This window comes from Lissotriton helveticus, chromosome 6, assembly GCF_964261635.1.
Source record: "Lissotriton helveticus chromosome 6, aLisHel1.1, whole genome shotgun sequence".
Taxonomy (NCBI): domain Eukaryota; kingdom Metazoa; phylum Chordata; class Amphibia; order Caudata; family Salamandridae; genus Lissotriton; species Lissotriton helveticus.
The window spans coordinates 1,188,478,924-1,188,497,906 of NC_136067.1; the positions used below are offsets into that span (position 1 = coordinate 1,188,478,924).

At 40.5% G+C, this 18,983-nt stretch overlaps 1 protein-coding gene across 1 annotated transcript in view; it reads right to left on the reverse strand.

Annotated features, from left to right (window-relative positions):
* THEMIS (thymocyte selection associated) overlaps window positions 1-18,983 on the reverse strand; it is a 649,377-nt gene that overhangs the window by 274,232 nt on the left and 356,162 nt on the right. The window contains exons 4-5 of the mRNA XM_078648900.1: window positions 16,082-17,139; window positions 6,949-7,099 (exon numbers count right to left, since the gene is read on the reverse strand). Of these exons, the coding sequence (XP_078505026.1) occupies window positions 6,949-7,099; window positions 16,082-17,139 (1,209 nt within the window). The remainder of the gene's footprint in view (window positions 1-6,948; window positions 7,100-16,081; window positions 17,140-18,983) is intronic.

The following is an 18,983-nucleotide window of genomic DNA, read 5'->3' on the forward strand; positions in this document are numbered from 1 at the left end:
AATTCCATACTTTCAGACTTTCAAACGGCTTCTGTGCAGGAAAAGGCACATAATCTGCCTCATTGCCATCTGGGATGTCCTGAAGAACACCGTTGACCACAGCAGGGCTGCGGCATTACTTCTTTTGGACCTCTCAGCTGCCTTTGACACGGTTGACCATGACCCTTGTAGAAAGACTCTATGAAGCCGGCATAGTGGGGACTGCTCTTGAGTAGATCACATCCTACTTTCACAACAGAACGAATGGCATCCATACCCGACCTTTCTCTTTCAAACTCTACTTCACAAAAGCAGGAGTCCCTCAAGGCTATATTATCTCACCCATGCTTTTCAACATCTACATGAAGTCATTACCGGCACTGATCAATCAATTTCACCCTCTCTCGTGTTATAACTATGCACATGACATGCAAATACTCCTTCAACTGGAATTCCCCAAAGACATGGAAAACTCACCAATTTTCAGTTGTCTCAGAGTCACAGATCAATGGAAGACATTGAGCCATCTCCAAGAAATTAGAAACCAAAAATACCCACTAGTGGAGATTAGAAAAATTATGACCCCTTTGCCGCATGGCCTGATGATCTAGGAACATCACCTAAAATATCAAAGGAAGTAGAAACCTTGGAATGACCATGGACTCCAAGCTATTGATGAATGCCCAAGTTGACAAACTAGCAAGATCAAGCTTTCTTACTATCAAAACACTGCAACGCATCTTTCCCTAAATTGGATTTCCACACAAGGTCCAGGCTACCATCTCTCTTGTTCTGTCCAAACTCTATTACGTCAATAACCTCTACCACGGATCGCCCTTAATAACTATGAAAACACTACAACAGATTCAAAACTCTGCTGCCAGACTTCTCTTGCATATAAAACCTGCAAGTTCACATCCCACCTGCCTTGAAAGCCCTACATTGGTTACCGGTTGCCATAAGATCCACATTCAAGTTTCTTTGGATCACACACAAAGCCTTACAAGGAACAGGACCACTCTTCATCAGAAATAATATCACAAAATACATTCAAAGGAACCTCTGCTGTAGACTGACACCTCGCCTCAAAATCCCACTGTATGATAAAAAATACCATGGGTGGAACATACTCCTCTGTACAAGCAGCTAAACTATAGAACTCTTTACCCCCAAACATCAGATCCCAGATAACCACCTTATCTTCAGAAGATTACTCAAGAATTGATTCTTCCCCACGTAAACACCATACTCTAAGCAAAATATACAGCATATCACTCTGTATGTAAGCATTCATTTGGACTATAGATGTGTACCTAAATATGTGCATTGCTTTGTAAAACATGTATAATTCTTATGTTGTTAAAGATATAGATGCTCATTAGTTCTGCTGAACAAATGTACATATCACTTATAGTTACATTCAATGTTTAACACGTATATAAGATAAATGCATAAATAAGTTAATCTTTTTTATCATAACCAAGTATCTACAATTGATTCACTATTGGGGGAGGGAAGAATTACAAATAAATGATTTCTAATTACAGCATCATTTGAAAGTCTGAGTTTATTAAATTCAACTTGAATCTACATATATAACCTCCTTTTGCATATATACCTTCCATGTACTTATGTATCTTTAGATGTATTACTTTGCTTCTAATTCAGCATCACTGTACATCTCACCCTATATCTCTCGCAATATATCCTCTACCTCCACTCTGACTCATCTCAAACCTTGTTCCACTACTCTCTCCAATGCACCACTCTATTTCTCACCCTATACTGCTCTCAATATATCCTCTACCTCAACTCTCCCATGCATCCAAAACCCCATACCACTACTATGATCCACAAAATAACCCTTTCTAGACTCTTCCCTCCTCTACCCCTCCTTGCATTTTTTCATACCCCTTTTAATTTTCAAATCTTCCAAACTAGTCCTTCTAAACCCTTACCTCCGACGTTTCCCCTCCTCCTCCCTCTACTCATCCCAAACCCCCTCCTACGGCTATGAACTCCACAAAAAATCCTTTTTAGATGCTTCCTTCTACCCCCACTACCCCTTTTGCAATTCAAACAACAGACTAACATGTCCACCACTCAAATCAAATTAATTTCATATTTCTTACATTAAATAGGCACTAATCCTTTTTGGGTTCCAGAGTAGCGTGTTACTCGCCGAAAAGTGCTATAGCACCTCATAGGAGCAAGTACTATATAAATGCAAACCCTCCCTCTTCCATCTCTTCAATATCATTTTCAATCCAAATAACAGGCTAACATTTCCACCGCTCAAATTATTTTCATATTTCCCTAGACTAATTTCACCTCTAATCCTTTTTCTGGTTCCAGAGTAGCATGCTACTCACTGAAAAGCACTTCAACACCTCATAAGGGGTAGAAAACGCTATATAAATGCAAACTTTTTTCTCCCCTATCACTCCACTATTCTTCTCAGTCCAAATAACAGACTACCACTGAAACTAATTTCATAGTTCACTATACTAATTCACCACTAATCCTTTTTGGGTTCCGGAGTACTGTGCTACCCTTCGAAAAAGCGTTTGGGCGCCTCATCAGGAATAGTAAGCGATATATAAATCCAATTACAATGTACACTTTTGCTTCTTGTAATCACTTTCATCTGCTTCGGTTCACGGATTATTGCAGCACAAGTATTCTATACAAGAATAATATTGGTCCAATAAATATATCGAAAACGTCTCACTGTGTATTCTGTATACATCTCTGAGTACGAGTAAGCACGAGTGACTGAGTGAAAGTTTTTGATCCATTTTCACGATCCCTGAACGGTCAGGGTTGTCATGTTTAGTGGTTGCCAGAAACCATTTCTCCCCAGTAAGGTTAGGTGGGCTTATGGTGGAACTGTGAGCTAGCTGGTCTGGTGGCCAATATATCCTACAGGGGTGTCCGGAATCAGTCTAAACACAACTCCCCTAGTTTATGTTGTCTAAACAAATGTGCAGTTCCTACGGATTCGTAGGAACTACACATCATTTCAACAACACTAGTGCAGGGCTAAAAAATCAAACAAATGTTACCAGACCTGCAGGTCTAGTAACTTAAAAACATCTACTCAACCGAACAGTAATGCACTTTACCTCAGTCTCCCCCAAGCCAGCAAATGTTAACACGATTTAAAGGCATTTTTATTGCTACTTCACTGTGTGAGCAATAAAAATTCCTTTAAATCTTGCTATCTTGTAACATTTGCTCTGCTTTCAGAGACAGAGGTCAAAAGTCAGTTTGTCTTCCTACTCGCCAGAATGGTCGAGTTGTTCCTAAAAATAAATTTTCCTAATTAAATCTGGCTAGCAAATGCGAGACGGTGAGTGGATTTTTCGAGTCCTGTAGTGAGTAGCTGTTTCTCCAGTGAGAAGAATTATCAGTCTTGATGTCGCCTGGCATTTCAAAGCACATTAGAAAGGCACACCTGAAAAATTTTACAGTATCAGTTTCAGCTTGAGAACAGCTGGTCTTAATTTGGCCTAGAGGTTCATTGCACATTATGTCCACACCTAAGAAAGATCTCTTTCTGAATATGGGTAGCTTTGAGTCATCACATAGGGACTGCTATGCCTCATTACGTTTGGACAATGGTTCCTTAACAATAACTGCAACCCAGGTCATAAAGCTTTTTAACCCATAAAGCATCTTGTTGTCTGCTCTGTAGATGAATATAAAAGTGTAGCACATATTTTAGCATTCGGAGGTAAATATTACACATATTGGCCCAATGAGTAATATCACCACCACCAAAGATCCCACACCTTTGTTTCCAGGAACAATACAAGGTTTTCAACTTTTTTATGTGGTAACAGAAACATCTAACTTACAAGAAGGAGAACCTCACAAAGGAAGTGCTTAATAACCTAGCATAAAAAACACATACCATTAAAACATGACATAAGATAATATAATGTTCACAAATTGATTATATACTGACTAGCAGAGTGATTAGCAATAGTATCCGAGCAACCATAATACCATATGTTTTCCAACCATCAATATTAGCAGAGATTCAAAGTAATAAGAAAACATATGTTCACATACATACATCCCATAATCATGCAGTGATCAGCTAATCTACTATTAGAGTGATCTCTAGATGCCATGATAATTGGGCCAGTTGTTCTCAAGTCGCTGGATCAGGAGTTTGCCTGCCCTAACACCAACTGACATTATTTTAATTGAGTCAAGCCATCTATCCTTGTTTCGTCATATTACTGCATTTATTTTTTATGAAATTCACCAGTTGGAATTTCCTTATAAACTTTCAACAGATCGTTATTTTGCATTTACACACTCTAAGACTACATTATTTCCTCTTATTTTGTTCAGCCCAACACGTGTTTTATTATACTTTTCATTTTGTCCTCATCTCACCATTAAGCTCCTGCAGATCTTAGTAAAAAGCTGTCATTACCAACTGGGTGCCCTGCGGCTTACTGCACTTGCTTAGGTCGACCTGACCAGCCCCGTTTGATGAAGGCTTGGTGTAATCATAGGACCGGGGGGAGACCAACACGGATTATATTAATCTCAAGTCTCGGCCCCAACTCATAAGGGGCTGCCAGATGTTTGTTGAGCTTTCCCCAGTTCCATCCTGATCTAAACGAGCAATAGCAAATGTGGCTTGAGGTCAGTCCTCACATTTCAGGGGCTGTGGGTCTTTCCACTTCATGCAGATCTCTCTCCGGGCGAGTAACACCAAATATAGCAGCAACCCACTATGAATCTGTGATGCATTCAGATTGAACAAACCACCATCTCCAAAGAACACTAATGAAAGGTTAACCTCAATGTTAACTTTAAAAATGCCACAAATGATGTCTCCCACCCCCTTCCAAAAAGTTCTTAGTTCTGAACAATCATACAAGATATGGATGTCATTAGCGTTGAGAGACATGCACCTGGGGCATTTAGGGGTTGGACAGTGGGGCGAACTTGGCTATCTTGGCTGGTGTATAGTAAAGTCTGTTAATAATGAAAAAATGATTCTTCTTTGGCTGGCTGGTTTAATACATTTATAAAGTAGTTTCAAAGAGGGCTCATACAGGTCTACAATGTTGGGCTCGAGGGGGGATTGATTCCAAACTGAAAATTGCGGTGGGAGTTCCAGGTCTTCAGCATCCTAAAACTTCTTATACCAAATAGAAATCTCTTTCTTTTTTGGATGTACTGATTGAAGGTAATGCTCCATTTCCCAATCTCCTCTTATATTCCCTTTTCTGCAGGATACGATTAGAGGGACAGACCCCAAATTCCACACAGGCATCACTAACTGAAGGGCGTCACACTGGGTTGGAGGCGCACAGTCAGGTGGGGAGACATGAGGATACAAAAGACTGATTTTTAAACAACGGACCTGGAACTGGTTAGACTCTGTAAGGGGGGAGGCGTTGGGGATTGTTTTTGTTAAAGGTTGAACTTCACAACACCGACCTGGAAAGCATATCCAGAGGATAGTAAATGTTGAAATGACTCCTGCACTCATTATTAGAATGTTCACTGGATAAACTGCTGCTTATGTGATATGCAATTGTATATGAACGCAGAATGTACTATTGATAAACCAATAAATAAATAAAAAATAAAAAACTAACTTAAACCAGGATACGAGTTGCAAATACTTAAACCTGGAAAAACCGTCTCCGATCTTAGCCCTTAATAACTCCCACTCATGGATTCCTTCTGCATCTAACAAATCAGACCAAATGGTAATACCCGCTCTCTTAATTGATATAGCCAAACTATCCTTAAGGCAAAGCGGTGTCCCAGGGGAATCCCATATAGGTGCAAAATCTGTGTAATCCCTGATTCCCCATCTACATCTTACTTTTTACCAAGTTTCCAAAGCTGCCTTAAGGACCTTCAGGCGTACTAGTTTAAAAAAACCTCGAGCCTCGAACTTATATAGAAAGCCTTCTCCGCCACCTCCACCCTCCAACATAGCCATTTCGCCCAACAGCCTTCCCCACGATGTCTCCTCCGGTTTTGAAAGTAGAATCGGATGCATTTAAATTGAAATGCGACTGAATGCCAACCAATATCCGGGACATCCAACCCCCCTTTGATGAGTCTATTCCTAAGTTTCTTCCAGGACAGCCTTGCTCCCTTGTCTCCCAGGTAAAGCTCCCGATCTTACTTTGAATCTTGCAAATACTCTTAGTCTTACTTGGCAAAACCAAGAGAACTGTATTAAACAGGTAGGTCAGCTTGTGGAGGATTACCATCTTCACCAGATTAACCTTCCCATAGATTGTCAAGGGAAGATTCCTCCATCTAGCAAAGAGGTGAGTGTGTTATTATCCTAAAATGTTTGTAACTAGTATATTTGAACAATTCATTGAACTTTAAGAGGTAGCCTACTGGACCTTTATAAACTGATCAGACGAATCACTATATGTTAGATCTTCAATAGGCTATAGCCACACTTTGTTTAGTCCTAAAATTGCTTTATCATGAATGGTTATCAAGAGGATTATGCATAATTACTACAATTGTTAACATACTGTCATCGCCATTTATTGATTATGAAAAGTGATAGACAACAGGGCATATATTATTTAACCCTTAAACTACAGACTTTCTATGTGTGTTACATTTGTAACCTTGGATGAATTTCATAAAAAGTTTTAACGCTAGCTGAGCTCAGAAGCATGATGGGTGTAGAAGTTTATCAAAGATGAAATTTGGAGTGCATGTAAGGCATGAGGAAGAGTGATGTCACATCAAAAGGCAAAATCTGACAAGCAAGTGTTCCAGTATAAACTAGGAAGTCCAGAGGGGAACTGAATAGTGTGATGTGTATCAGAAATGAAAAACAAATCTGTGCTCATAGGTAGTATGTACAAAAAATAAATAAAAAATAAAATAATTCTTGAAAAAAATATAGCATGCAATACCTATACCTTAGATGTTATACCACCATGCAAAACTAACCTTTTAAAGCATTGCTTGATTCAATTGTGATATTAGTCCAGTTAGGCACATTCTCAGACTCCGGGTGTACAGTTTCCTTCAAATTCTTTAATCCAGAAGCAAGAGCAGCAGCTGGACCCAGAAGTTTCTTAGATAAATCCACATGTGAGCCCTAAAAACGCATCAGTTCATGATTAATTGATTACACTGAACCGGTCTTCTTCGACGTGCCAAATGCACATACTTTAAAAAGAAATATCTTTAGAGAGAACATTTGCATTTCAACTGTGTTTATTTTATGAAAAAAACAGTGAGTTTATTATTTTGTATAGCTATAGCAATGATCACTACTTTTCATGAGCCCGAAGTGAAATTATTGGAAGAAATAAAAAAAAAAAAAAAGAAAACTCCTAAAAATGAGTTTTTGGTACTTGTAGGAATGAAGGATCTGCTTCTTATGGTTACCCCAACTTTTTGCTGATGTAATGCTGTTTTTCAACTAGTCTTACTGGGATCCTGCTGATCAGGACCCCAGTCTATCTGCTTTCTCCTTAAAATCTTGTGGTATGTACTTAGGTACACCCCAGATTGGATACTGGGATACCCTTGTCAGTCCCTAGTATTTGGTACCCATATAACCAGGGAGTAGGTACCATAGAGGTCTCCCATGGACTGCACCTTGTATTATGCCACCCATGAGAGACCATTCAAAACAGAACTACAGGCCTGCCAATGCAGCCTGTGTCCATTGGTGCATGCACCACTTACTAAAGATGTAGGCTTACTATATCTTAAGCTCACTACACTTAAAACCTATAAGTTACCCCTATAGCAGGCCATAACAATCCTGAAGCCAGGGTGCTTGGTTCTCAGTGGGAGCGTGTCACTGCGAGAGCAGGACACCCCTGCAGCCTACGGAGTCCATTCTTTTGGGTTGTTAGTGAAACAGCCAAATATAGAGGGGCATGAAGTGACCCTGTGATGACCAACTCTAAAACGGCTGAAACAAACCATATTGTGTTTGGTGTCAAACATGTTGGAATCATACCCCCACACTGGTAACCGGTGTGGGAGGTATGATTCCACCCCTCAGAAGCATACTTTGTGGGGTCCCTGGTGTTCCTGGTACCAGCCTTCTAGCGCAGGACAGCACAAAACGGTTGCTGCCGACCAGAGACAAATTTCTGCCCTCCTGCTGCAGAGCCAAGCTCGAGCAGGGGGAGGTAGCACTATAGGCATCCTGTCACAGGGAGGTGTGACCACCTCCCAGACAGGATTTAGTGTATTAAGGCTGTGTGGGTGTGCTTGCCAGCGACCGAAATTCTGCATGAGGGGCATATTTGATGTCCCTGTGCATAGTCCAGTTCAAACCATTAATGGGAGCCGTTGGCTTCTGCTCTTGTGCGAAACTTAACAAAGGACATGGGAATAACCTCCCCCTGTCTCCTGGGAGGATCCCCTGAATCTTTACAACCCTCTACTGTGGGTACTAAAGGGCTTACCTGGCTCTAGGATTTTAGATTTGATATGGACAAGATTCTGACCTGAAACGACTGCACTTTGACAGTCTGGGCACTCTGGACTTCGCTGGACTTCATTTGGGCCTCTCTTTCAGTCTGCTGCATCGTCTGTGCCTGTGCACCATGTAGGATCTGTGCAGGACCCGCAGAACATCAAAGACAACCAAAGATAATCTCCTTTGGAGTGAAGGAGTCACTCCCCTGCATTCACAGGCACAGAGGTGGGTGTTTATGTCCCTCGAGGCCCGAGCAAGTTTGAGGCCAGTATCCCTCGTGGGGGCTGCACTACACAAACCCCTGTGCAATGCGTTTATTTGCAAGTGCATGTGCTTGTTGTCAATTCTTTAACAAATGCATTGGGCTCTGAGTAGCCCTAACCTCTGGCAACTTTTTCCACAAAGGTCTTCATCCACCTCGCACCAAGTGCTCCGTGGCTTGCTGTTTTGTGAAGGTGCTAGAGGTGCTCTCGCAACTCCTGTGCCTCCGGCCTGTGAGCCCATTTGAGGGTCAGATTTGCTTTCCTTGGGCTCCCCTGGTTGCTCCAGGCTTGCCTGGACTCCCCTGTGTGTGGTGAGTCTCCTGGACCTTGCTGGTCCAAACCGTACATTTTCTTGACTTCCTTCATAGGTTGCTGTTGCCAAGGCTTGTTCGTGCTCCCGCCAAACACCGACCCCTCAGCACTCGACATACTTCGCGGAACAGCTTGCATTTAGCTCCAGGTCATCCTCAACATTGCCTAGTCCTTTACAGCTGCAGAGTCAAGAGCACCGTAAACTATCCTGAAGCACCCAACTATCAGTGAGCATTCGTCTAACGAGCCCCTGGTCACTCTCAAGTGGCCCAGACTTTGTTCCCTCTACTTTCAGGTACTCTTTGACAAGAATCTACATTTGGATACCACCGGACATTCTTCTCCCTTCCAGCAGTGGCACATTCTCGAAGTCCTCCATTGAGTTCTACTCCCGTTTCCGAGGCAACTACATCCCTATGCCCCCGGCTTCCCTGGGATCGGTAACTTGGGTACTTTGGTATCCATGGGGGGTGGCTCTCCAACCTTCTGTCTTCCATGGGGTTTCTTCTAAGTCCACTGGGAAGGGTCCTTAATCTTTAATACTCCAACCTCTACTTTTACATAGAGTTGTACAGAGCACGCACTTGTGTTCCCACATTGCACATGTCCTCTGTGGGGTCCCTAACTACTCACCTTGGGTGAGTCCCAGTGATTCCACGTCCTCTGGACATTGTCTTGACTTGAGTTGTGGTTCTTATACCATTTTTAGTGTATTGTTTGGTTCCCCCCTTGGGCCTGCTGTGTATTAGTGCTATTTCCTGTGATTTCTTTGCAATAATATTGTGTGCTTTGTGTATATCTCTGTGTAGGAGATACTGGAACATACTTGAGTGTATTAGATAATAGATACATATTTTTATAAATACCTTGTGTGGTTCTTTTTAATTTAATCTATACTATAAGATTGCATTCTGGTAAAACAAGCTGCTTTACGCTCCATCAAGACTTAGCTGAAGGCTGCTTTCCACAGCTTTCTAAGGTTCTCTGAGTCCTCCTAAATCACCATAAGGAATGTCTGGACTGGTGCATGGTGCCCACTTTAAGTAGTGGACATCATATACCAGGCCAGCTTCTCACAGTACTTAATTACAACACAATAACAGGTACATTTTAGCATAAACTTCAGTGTCTAAAATGCAGGGTGATTTTCGCATAATTTTTCTTGGCCCACATTTTGTCGCTTTGTATGACGCATCCGTATAGTACTTTTGGGGCTAAGATTTTTACTAATGTTTTGAAGAAATGTATAAATCAGACAAAGTCAAACAAGTAATCACCAGATCTTAGTTCTAATATTTCGTTATTACATTTTGAATGACTTGGCAATGTTTCATAAAACATTTATTTGCCAGACATTTAGCCAATTTCTGTATTAATTATTGTATTTTTTCTGAGGTTACCTAAAACATAGTTCAGCTCCTTAACAATGAAAATATACAATAGTGTGGCAATAATACATCAGTTTAATGTTTTTCTGTATACTTATTTTTACTCCTGTAATAAAAGCTATTAATTTCTTCATGTAGCTCACTTTTGATGACTTCATTTGGTCATATTTACTGCTTTAAACTTCTTTGATACTACTTCAAGTTAGTACTTACTTAAAGAAACTTTTCTAGCCACATGCGTTTAATACTCTGCAGTAGCCACTAAACAACCTAATTGGCTTTTGAAATACTCATGTTCCTTTTGCTTCCTTTGAGGAAACAGATTCAAATTTCAGATTGTAATTTTTGGATCATCTTCATATCATCTGGATAATATCCTCAATTCATTTTGATTTACACAAACCCTAATTGTTCATGCCATCTTCCTCATATTCAAGGAAGAGAATTTATCTATCCAAGTCATATATACCTTGAGGCTGCCTCCTAGCGATAAGGCATCTAGAACATGTCCAATATCTAAGGGTCTGTTAAAAAATAATGTCATCTTGACTTTTAAAAACTCTCTTAAAATGAATGGTAAAGTAAGTTGTAGTGAGTTCTGGTGATATCTATCTACAACCACAAGAATCATATTTCACCATATAAGCATATTCGAAACGATCATATAAGTTACAAATCACATTGACAAAGCCCTCCCAATATATAGCTAACAAGTATTACTTCTCTCTAATTCATAGACAGGCAGATAACATGTTCTCATCTTTTATTTGTGACTACACTATTACTGTTTAGTAATGTTACTAAAAGTACTACAACTCCCAGAATGCAAATCACAGATGTATTTCTTTTGCACATGATATTTAGACATTTAAAACATCCTTAGTTACTCATTGCAACTCATGGTGAAGTTGCATTTTAAATTGTAAGTCTGAAAATGCCACTCTTAGAAAGTTCTGAACACAAACCGGATATAGCTGTAATTTTTCAACTCTCTTCTTTTTGGAATCGAGGACAAAAAATTGATTCATCTTGACCCATGAATTTAATCACATAGCTTTCATTAACATTTTGGCATTTATGGTAGATTTTTAACATGTCATGAAAAGAGACCACTTAAACATTTTCAAAATACATTATTTACCCCAAAACCCTAGACAAGGCTGCTCGGATGTTAAAAAATTACAAAGGATTGCAGCATCTACGATTAGATGAATAGAAATCAACTATTTATCATAAATGTTGAAATGTTAATTGAAGATTTGAGATTAAAATCACGGGCCAAGAATAATCAATTTTCTTGCCCTTGATTCCAAAAAGAAGAGGGTTATAAAATTACAGCTAAACCCTGTTTGTGTTTAGAGATATTAGTGGCCCAATCTAGCAAGGTAGGAGCCCAACCCCTTGGTACAATACTCTTAGAAAGTTGGCATTTTCTTACTTAACCTTTCTGTGTCTCTGCCTTTTTCTGGATACACATCTGGGTTGGGTGGCAACTGTGCTTTGTGCATTCCCTCTAGACAGTCACACAAAGAGAGCTAGGGTGTGACATCTGCATCTCGATGACTCATCACCAGGCTGATGGTCCTTCCTGAAGTAGATTGGGAGGGAGGAGCTGACCCTTGCACCTGAATAGGGCTGTGCCTGTCCAAACACAATGAGCTGCATACCCCCCTATAGAACGTCTGGAGCCAGGGCAGGAAAGGCAGGGACCATGTGATCATCAAAAGGCTCTTTGAAGTCTCCCCCACATCAAAGGCACTACTAGGTACAAGTATCAGACCCCCAACACCACCAAATGAGAACTTTGCTGAAACCAAGGCAATTCTGCCAGGAAGAGTTAATGTGCTGTAAAAGGGAGTGCCACTTTGCTATCTGCTTTACTGTGTTGACCTGCAGCTTCTTGCCTTGGAGTGAGAAGGATTGGGCCTGCTCTCTACATCCTTGAACCCAAGTTATCCAAGGGCTTGTTGCCTTGCCCCCTGTTTTGAAGGCATTTGCCATCAAAAACTTCCTTGAAGTAGGTTTCAGCTGCTGGACTCTTCCAACTGCGAGTCCTGCCCTGCCAAGAGGTCTCAATCCAGTCCTGAACCTTGGAAGTGGAGACTCTAGCTGTTTTACTGCAAAAGTGATGCAGTGACGACTTTGCACCGATCGGAACTGACGCAGTGCCCTTAGACACCGACCCGACCTGCATGGCTCAACGACGACGCGGGACACAACTGAGAAGTTGAACTTTGGCGCAGTGCCAATCTTTTAGGTCCCGAATGCAAGGCTCGACTACAACGCAGCACCTTTATTGCAAAAGGTGGGACAACGATGCAGGACCAAACTGCGAGGCTTGCAGCATCGACCGGAATGCATTAATCGGAACCGACACATCAAAACTTGAAAGAAGACAATTGCTCCATCCAAGGGACTTTTTAGCAGGCCCTGCGTGGGTCCTTTAGCTGGCCATATCTCCATCTCTGTCAGCCAGAAACCTTGGATTTATCCTGGTCGAGCGCGACCTCAAGTAACCCCCAAGTACGATTGACTTTAAAGGACTATATTGCAGTTTTTTATTTACAAATACATATCTCAAATTCTATGTATTGGATTTTAGTCGTGAAAGTCTTGTTTTACTCAGATAAATATACTCCATTTTTCTAAACTGGAATGGAGTCTTTTTGCGGTGGTTGACTGTGTTACTGTAATTAAAGTGTGCACAAATACTTTCTGCATTACCTCTCAAGTTAAGCTTGACTGCTCTGTACCAAGCTACAAGAGAGTGAGCACAGGTTCATTTAGGCTGTGTATCTGGCTTACCCTGACTAGGACTGGGCACCCTGCTTAGAGAGGGTGCAAACCTCTGCCAATCATAATTATTTTTCTAATCTGGTGTGGAGTCTTTTTGTGGTGTTTTCGTTGTGTTACTGTGTTTTGCACAAATCCTTTACCCAATGCCTCTTCAGTTAAGGCTGACTGTTCTGTGCCATGCTACCAGAGGATAAGCACAGGTTAACTTTTAGTGTATATCTTACTCACCCAGGTTAGGATAGTGGTTCCTGCTAGGACAGGGTGCATACCTCTACCAACCAGAAACCCAATTTCTAACATTTGATAAAATAACTTGTTCCGACTAATCGGTGGTTTTAGATCATGTGGTAAAATGGCATGAGATGTTAGCTCGAGTGTGAATTTACATGTGTTAAAACAGCATGCAATTTCATAAGTTCTAAAACCAAACAAATACTAGCAGCAGGACCAGAAGCTTTTCAAGGAAAAATATTCATAAAAGTGTCTTCCAGTCAAATACAGGGAGAAGTGAAGAAAATTAAGAAAACAGTCCTGAAATCATGTGTTGAACACACATGAAAACAGAAATCGATTAAACGTAAGCCAAAAATGTATTCTTTCCGCAAAAACAGCACCAACCAATAACAGTGCCACAATGACCACAGTTCATGACATCACACAGGAGATAAAAATCAACTCTAGTTTAGATATATAAATCCAGACCAGATAAGCACTCACAAACCCCTGCAGCCACCACCAAAATTAGGCACAACTTTATTGGTGCATTTTGCCCAGGTCTCCTACAACATGCCGCACTGTTAGAAGAAGCTGCACAGCATCAAAGGGCAATGCCTGACTCTAGCGAGGAGAAAACCCGAGGTTCCCTTTCAACATAGTGTAGTTAAGTACTGTACAAACTATCATTTTGAGATGTAGACATTAGGAAAAATACTTGGGCCAAACACTGGCATACTGAATGCCGTATCCTAACTCATCATATTACTGGCTATACTGCATTTTGTGGCAATAGGCTTAAACCAGCAAACAGTGGGGCTGGTACGTGGATTAGCTCAGCCTACATTCTCGTAAGATATGCATCTAGCCTCCTGTAACTCCTACAAGTAAAAATAAATCCACAATGAACATGACCCTCACCTCTCTGGGCCTAAGGGTTAGTTGTGATGTGGTGTCATCTGTTGTCACTTTGTTCCAGCTGTGTTTCCTCAGGATCTCTGACACAGGTCTTTTCAGATCATTCAATCATTTGTCATATTATCCTCATCCTGTGATCAAGTGGGCACTGCATTTATCCTGTTTATGATGGACTGCCAATGCCTGGAACAAACCTTTGTGGGGATATTGGAGATAAGGTGCCCAAATAACCTTGCTTCAATGTTTAACAGTCCTCCTTCACTAGTGCTACAGCTTACTGGTTTAAGAATTTTAAATTACCAGAGCCTACTGCTGGGTGTGCATACACACATAGGTATTGAAGAGAAGATGTTCCAATTGCCGTCTGGGCACCTAGGTGCAGAGGATGGCATTGTATGTGGATAGATATTTTGACATATTCTGTGCTATCAAAATGAGCAGGGGCCTCTCTTTAATTATTATGGATTGTTTATTGCATTGGTATTTATGCTGTAATATTGTAAGTGTTCTATTTTATATGGTTGATTGTTGTTTTATAATTTATAATTAAATATTTTCTCCTTTCTCTCGTTTGAAATTGCTATCATACTCTGCTTTACAACAATTTCTTCCTTATATTGTTCGATACCTTTTGAAAATCCATTACGGTTTTTACCTTCATCTGTATTTATTTAATTACTGTATTAGTGTTTCCTTACCTTGTTTCTCCTTTCCTCCCTTCCCCCTCCTTTCTTCTCCCCTTTCTTTCAAACGTTTTATAACAAAAAGTTCTATATGCAACTATTTTCGATTCATTATTTCCTATTTTTATATTGCGTAAATCTCAATTCACTTAATGTTTTTACTTATCACTTGATAGCTATTTGATTGTTATACTTGGTTGCCTTTCTTACAAATAAAATCTATGTTTAAACTTAAAAAAATAGCAGGGGCCTGAATTTGCAGCTTTTGAGAGCACATTATACATGGATGCTGTCCTCTAGGACAGACAGCCCTGTTAGCATGCATATGTTCAGTGGCTGCTCAAATGCAGCTGGAATTTATTATGCTAAGGGTGTTGAAAATGGTGACAACTTGTCGAATTGTGTAGTTTTGGAGCATGCATCCCAGTGGTTCAGGTGTGTGTTAAAACCTGCATATAATTATCAAATGTGGTAATATTACACTATGCAATATGAACATGTAATCTCATATTTCACCCGCAGTATTATCATTAGGTTTGGCTATCAGCAGGGGCGTTTTTCCATGAGATTTAATGCTCTACTTAAAAGGAGCCTATTACAATTCTGTGTACATTGACAAAACACCATCTTTGATAATATCAATTCTAAGTTAGTTATTTGGCATCAAAAACAATGTGTTTTCTCATGTTGTAAAATAAAAACCAAACTCAATCACAGCAAAAGAAAAGTGGAGAATAAGCATACAATTTGAGACTGTAAAATTTGTTTCCATTATGGTGCATTTATAAGTTACAAATTCTACATCAGTTAATTGGTTTGTTGGGAATTAGGACATTTCGGTGAGTGTGTCTGACGGTTAATACGTGAAAAATAAAATTATCACAGACTTTTGTTCCTTTAACAGAGATGTTACAAGCTCATTATGCGTAAACATATTCCCACATATTTAAAGGTGTCTGAAGGTAGTAAACAAAAATAACAATAAAATCCAGAATTATTGGGTGAAATTAAATAAGTCTACAAGGATTGCTTTAAACTGTTACACATCATTACAGTTTGCCTTACCTTTGGAGGCCTTGGTGGGGTTGAGACACATGGCACTGGTACACTAAGGCATGTTTGTTTTGTTGGCATCTGCATCGGCATTTTAGGTGGCCGAGGTGGTGGTTGTTTTGCAGGATTTTCATATCTTCGCACCATGTAATACTGTTCTTCAGTAATCTCTTCGACAAGTGTCTTCGAAGGTGAAATTGCAGGTTCCTCCACAATCTTGTTAACCAGTTGAACACACATGCTTACTCGATGAACAGGTATTTCCCAGACCTCCTTGGGCTTGTCAACCACACTGACAAGCAAGTAGGCATCTGTGATTTCTTCTTCAAGCTGTAGGCATGGAATAGCTGCTAAAACATCTTCTGCCACAGTATTAAGATCCCTCACAGAAACCTTTACATTAAAGGGAAACTGGATCGTCTTACAAAGTTCTGACAGACTGTATTGTTTTTTGTCATGAATTACTTCAACAAAGCCACCTTCTATGTACATGGGCAGTAGAGATTTCTCATAGGTGTTTCCTACAATTTTTTCACACTGTAACACATCAATCGCTGTTTTCATTCCCTCGTTTTCAATTTCCAGAGTCTCACGCTGTAAAACAAGGAACTGATCGCCTACTAATATGGACGAAACCTTTTCATGGACCGAATCATATGCTTTAGTTGCTACTACATGAAGGGACTCATTGGTGTTTTTTCCAATCTCAAGGTCATAAGCAGTTGGGAATGCCCGTGGCCTTCTCTTGAACTTTCCTTTGTAGCTTCTTGGAATTAAGAAATGTTTTTGGGAGGAATTGCTTCTGATCTCAGAAGCTAAGGTTCGCTGTGCATGAGCCTTTTTGTGGAACACAATTTCACTTCCGTGTTTGAATACGTTGTAAGCATGTTGGCAGGGATAGCCAATAGGCTCTTCTATGACTTCTGCAACCATAGGAAACTCCTTGCTAGTTCTTTCAAAAATATCCAATAACGAGAATGGCTGAACAAAACAGTTCACATCACATTGCTCCGTTACATCTTTCACTTCAATATCAAGATCAGATAGGATGTGAACAATATCCTTTCGAACTGGAAAAAATAAAGTATATATTTTTAACACCAACAATTAAACACCTGCGTCAAATGTTAAATACATTTTCTTTACAGTTTGCAACGTTTGTGATTTATTTTGGTTTGCAGCCAATATTTAAAATATATTTGGAACAGTCATAGGCATTTGCTAATGAGTCCAGAAAATGTGTTTCTTTAAAATAAACATGAGGGAGAAGAAATTTAAGTTAAAGAATTTCCTAGCCATGTTAAGGAATTATTTACCTGCTTCAGTGGTTCAGTTAGCAATTCCACATTTTTTTTTAACTCAAATGATAGTGTCGCTTCTTTTTGCATTAGTTTACCGTCGCTTTTGATTACCCGAATTGGAATTTGACCATTAACTGTCCCTCTCTGTCCTTTTAAGTGGTTTAATGGGGGAAGGGGCGGATCCCAGATATGTTGAAGGAAAATGTGTATTACACAGGGTACTGAGGTGTTGATTGTTTTTTTAGGTTTGGACTATGAATGTGTTTTTTGGGTAATCCTTTCACATTCTTTCCAACAAACTCTTAGTTCGCCTGGCTTGTTTACCACAATCACATGTATATGCATATATGTCAGGTTACATTTTTTGAGTGCTTCTATTTCACAAACAACAGTGGTAAAGAAAACTAATACTTAACAAGGCTGAGAAGAAAATACCATTTCGCAGCATTACATTATATGGCACATTCTCTGGCAAAAATATTTTGATCCAGTTGACCTATAAACAGGGCCAGGTGTATCTAGATGTGGTTAACATAAAACTGGTCATAATTTGCTAACAGTATTTTTGCGTCCTCTCATTTATCTTCAAGACCTGCTGTAATGAGTCTGTGGGTTTCAAGTCCATCCCCCTTCTTTCCATTGCTTCTCATTTGTCTACGTCAGTGTCCTTTAAAAATCCCTGCTTGCCAGTGGTCAGTCTTGCCGATTTGTCACTCCTTTCTCTCTTCGGTTCCTCCCACAGAGCAGGGACTTTGTACTGTCTTGTTCCGCTATGGTTCTTTATCTGTTCTTTGGGAGGGGTGGTGGGGAACTACATTTTTCTTGGTTTCCTGCTCTGTTACTGTATGCCTGTCTGTGTTCAGCTTCAGCACCTTAGCTGCTTACATTTTAGCTATACCATTTTTCCTCCCACTGCCTCTTAATGCTACAGATTTGTAACTGGTGCCTTGTACCCAATGCTTGCATTATTCTTAGCCTATTTATGTCGATCGGCAGTTGGGCTTCTTTTGGTTAGATGATTGATTGGGTTTGGGCTTCCTTTTAAGGGGGATTGGGCGTGTTACTATTTGTTTACTATCGTTAAATTACGCCCCCTTGAATAATCCAGCCTGTGAAAGCTGCTGATCCCACCCACGACAAGCACCCTCTTCAGACATGTATAAATGACGCAGACTCCGTTTCGTGCCTATTGTTGTCAGACAGGAACAACTGCTTCTTGCATCTGCCTGCTCCCTTCCCTGCTTCTGTATGTGAGCAAGTACAAGGCATCCTCTGCAGGGCCAAGCTGCTCAAAGAGCTGGCTTTCTTGCCCAGATGCCGAGTACAGGTCCCAGTTTGCACGTATATTTGTGCTGAGGGCTTGTTTTGTAATGCTGGCCTAACAATGGCACCACCGGCGGATGATGATATCACAACTTGTTTGGAGCAGCTCCAAAATTAAATGGCGATAGTAGCGCTTTTGAGAAGTCGCACAATTTTGAAGAAGAAGAATAGGGCATTGAGGGGGGCGGCCGACCAGCGGGAGGCCTGTCACCCCCGGGAGGTTTTGGGGCCGGGTGAGGGGGGGGGAGGTAGAGCCAGCACCGTACGTGGGCTGGTTTTGGGCTACTTGG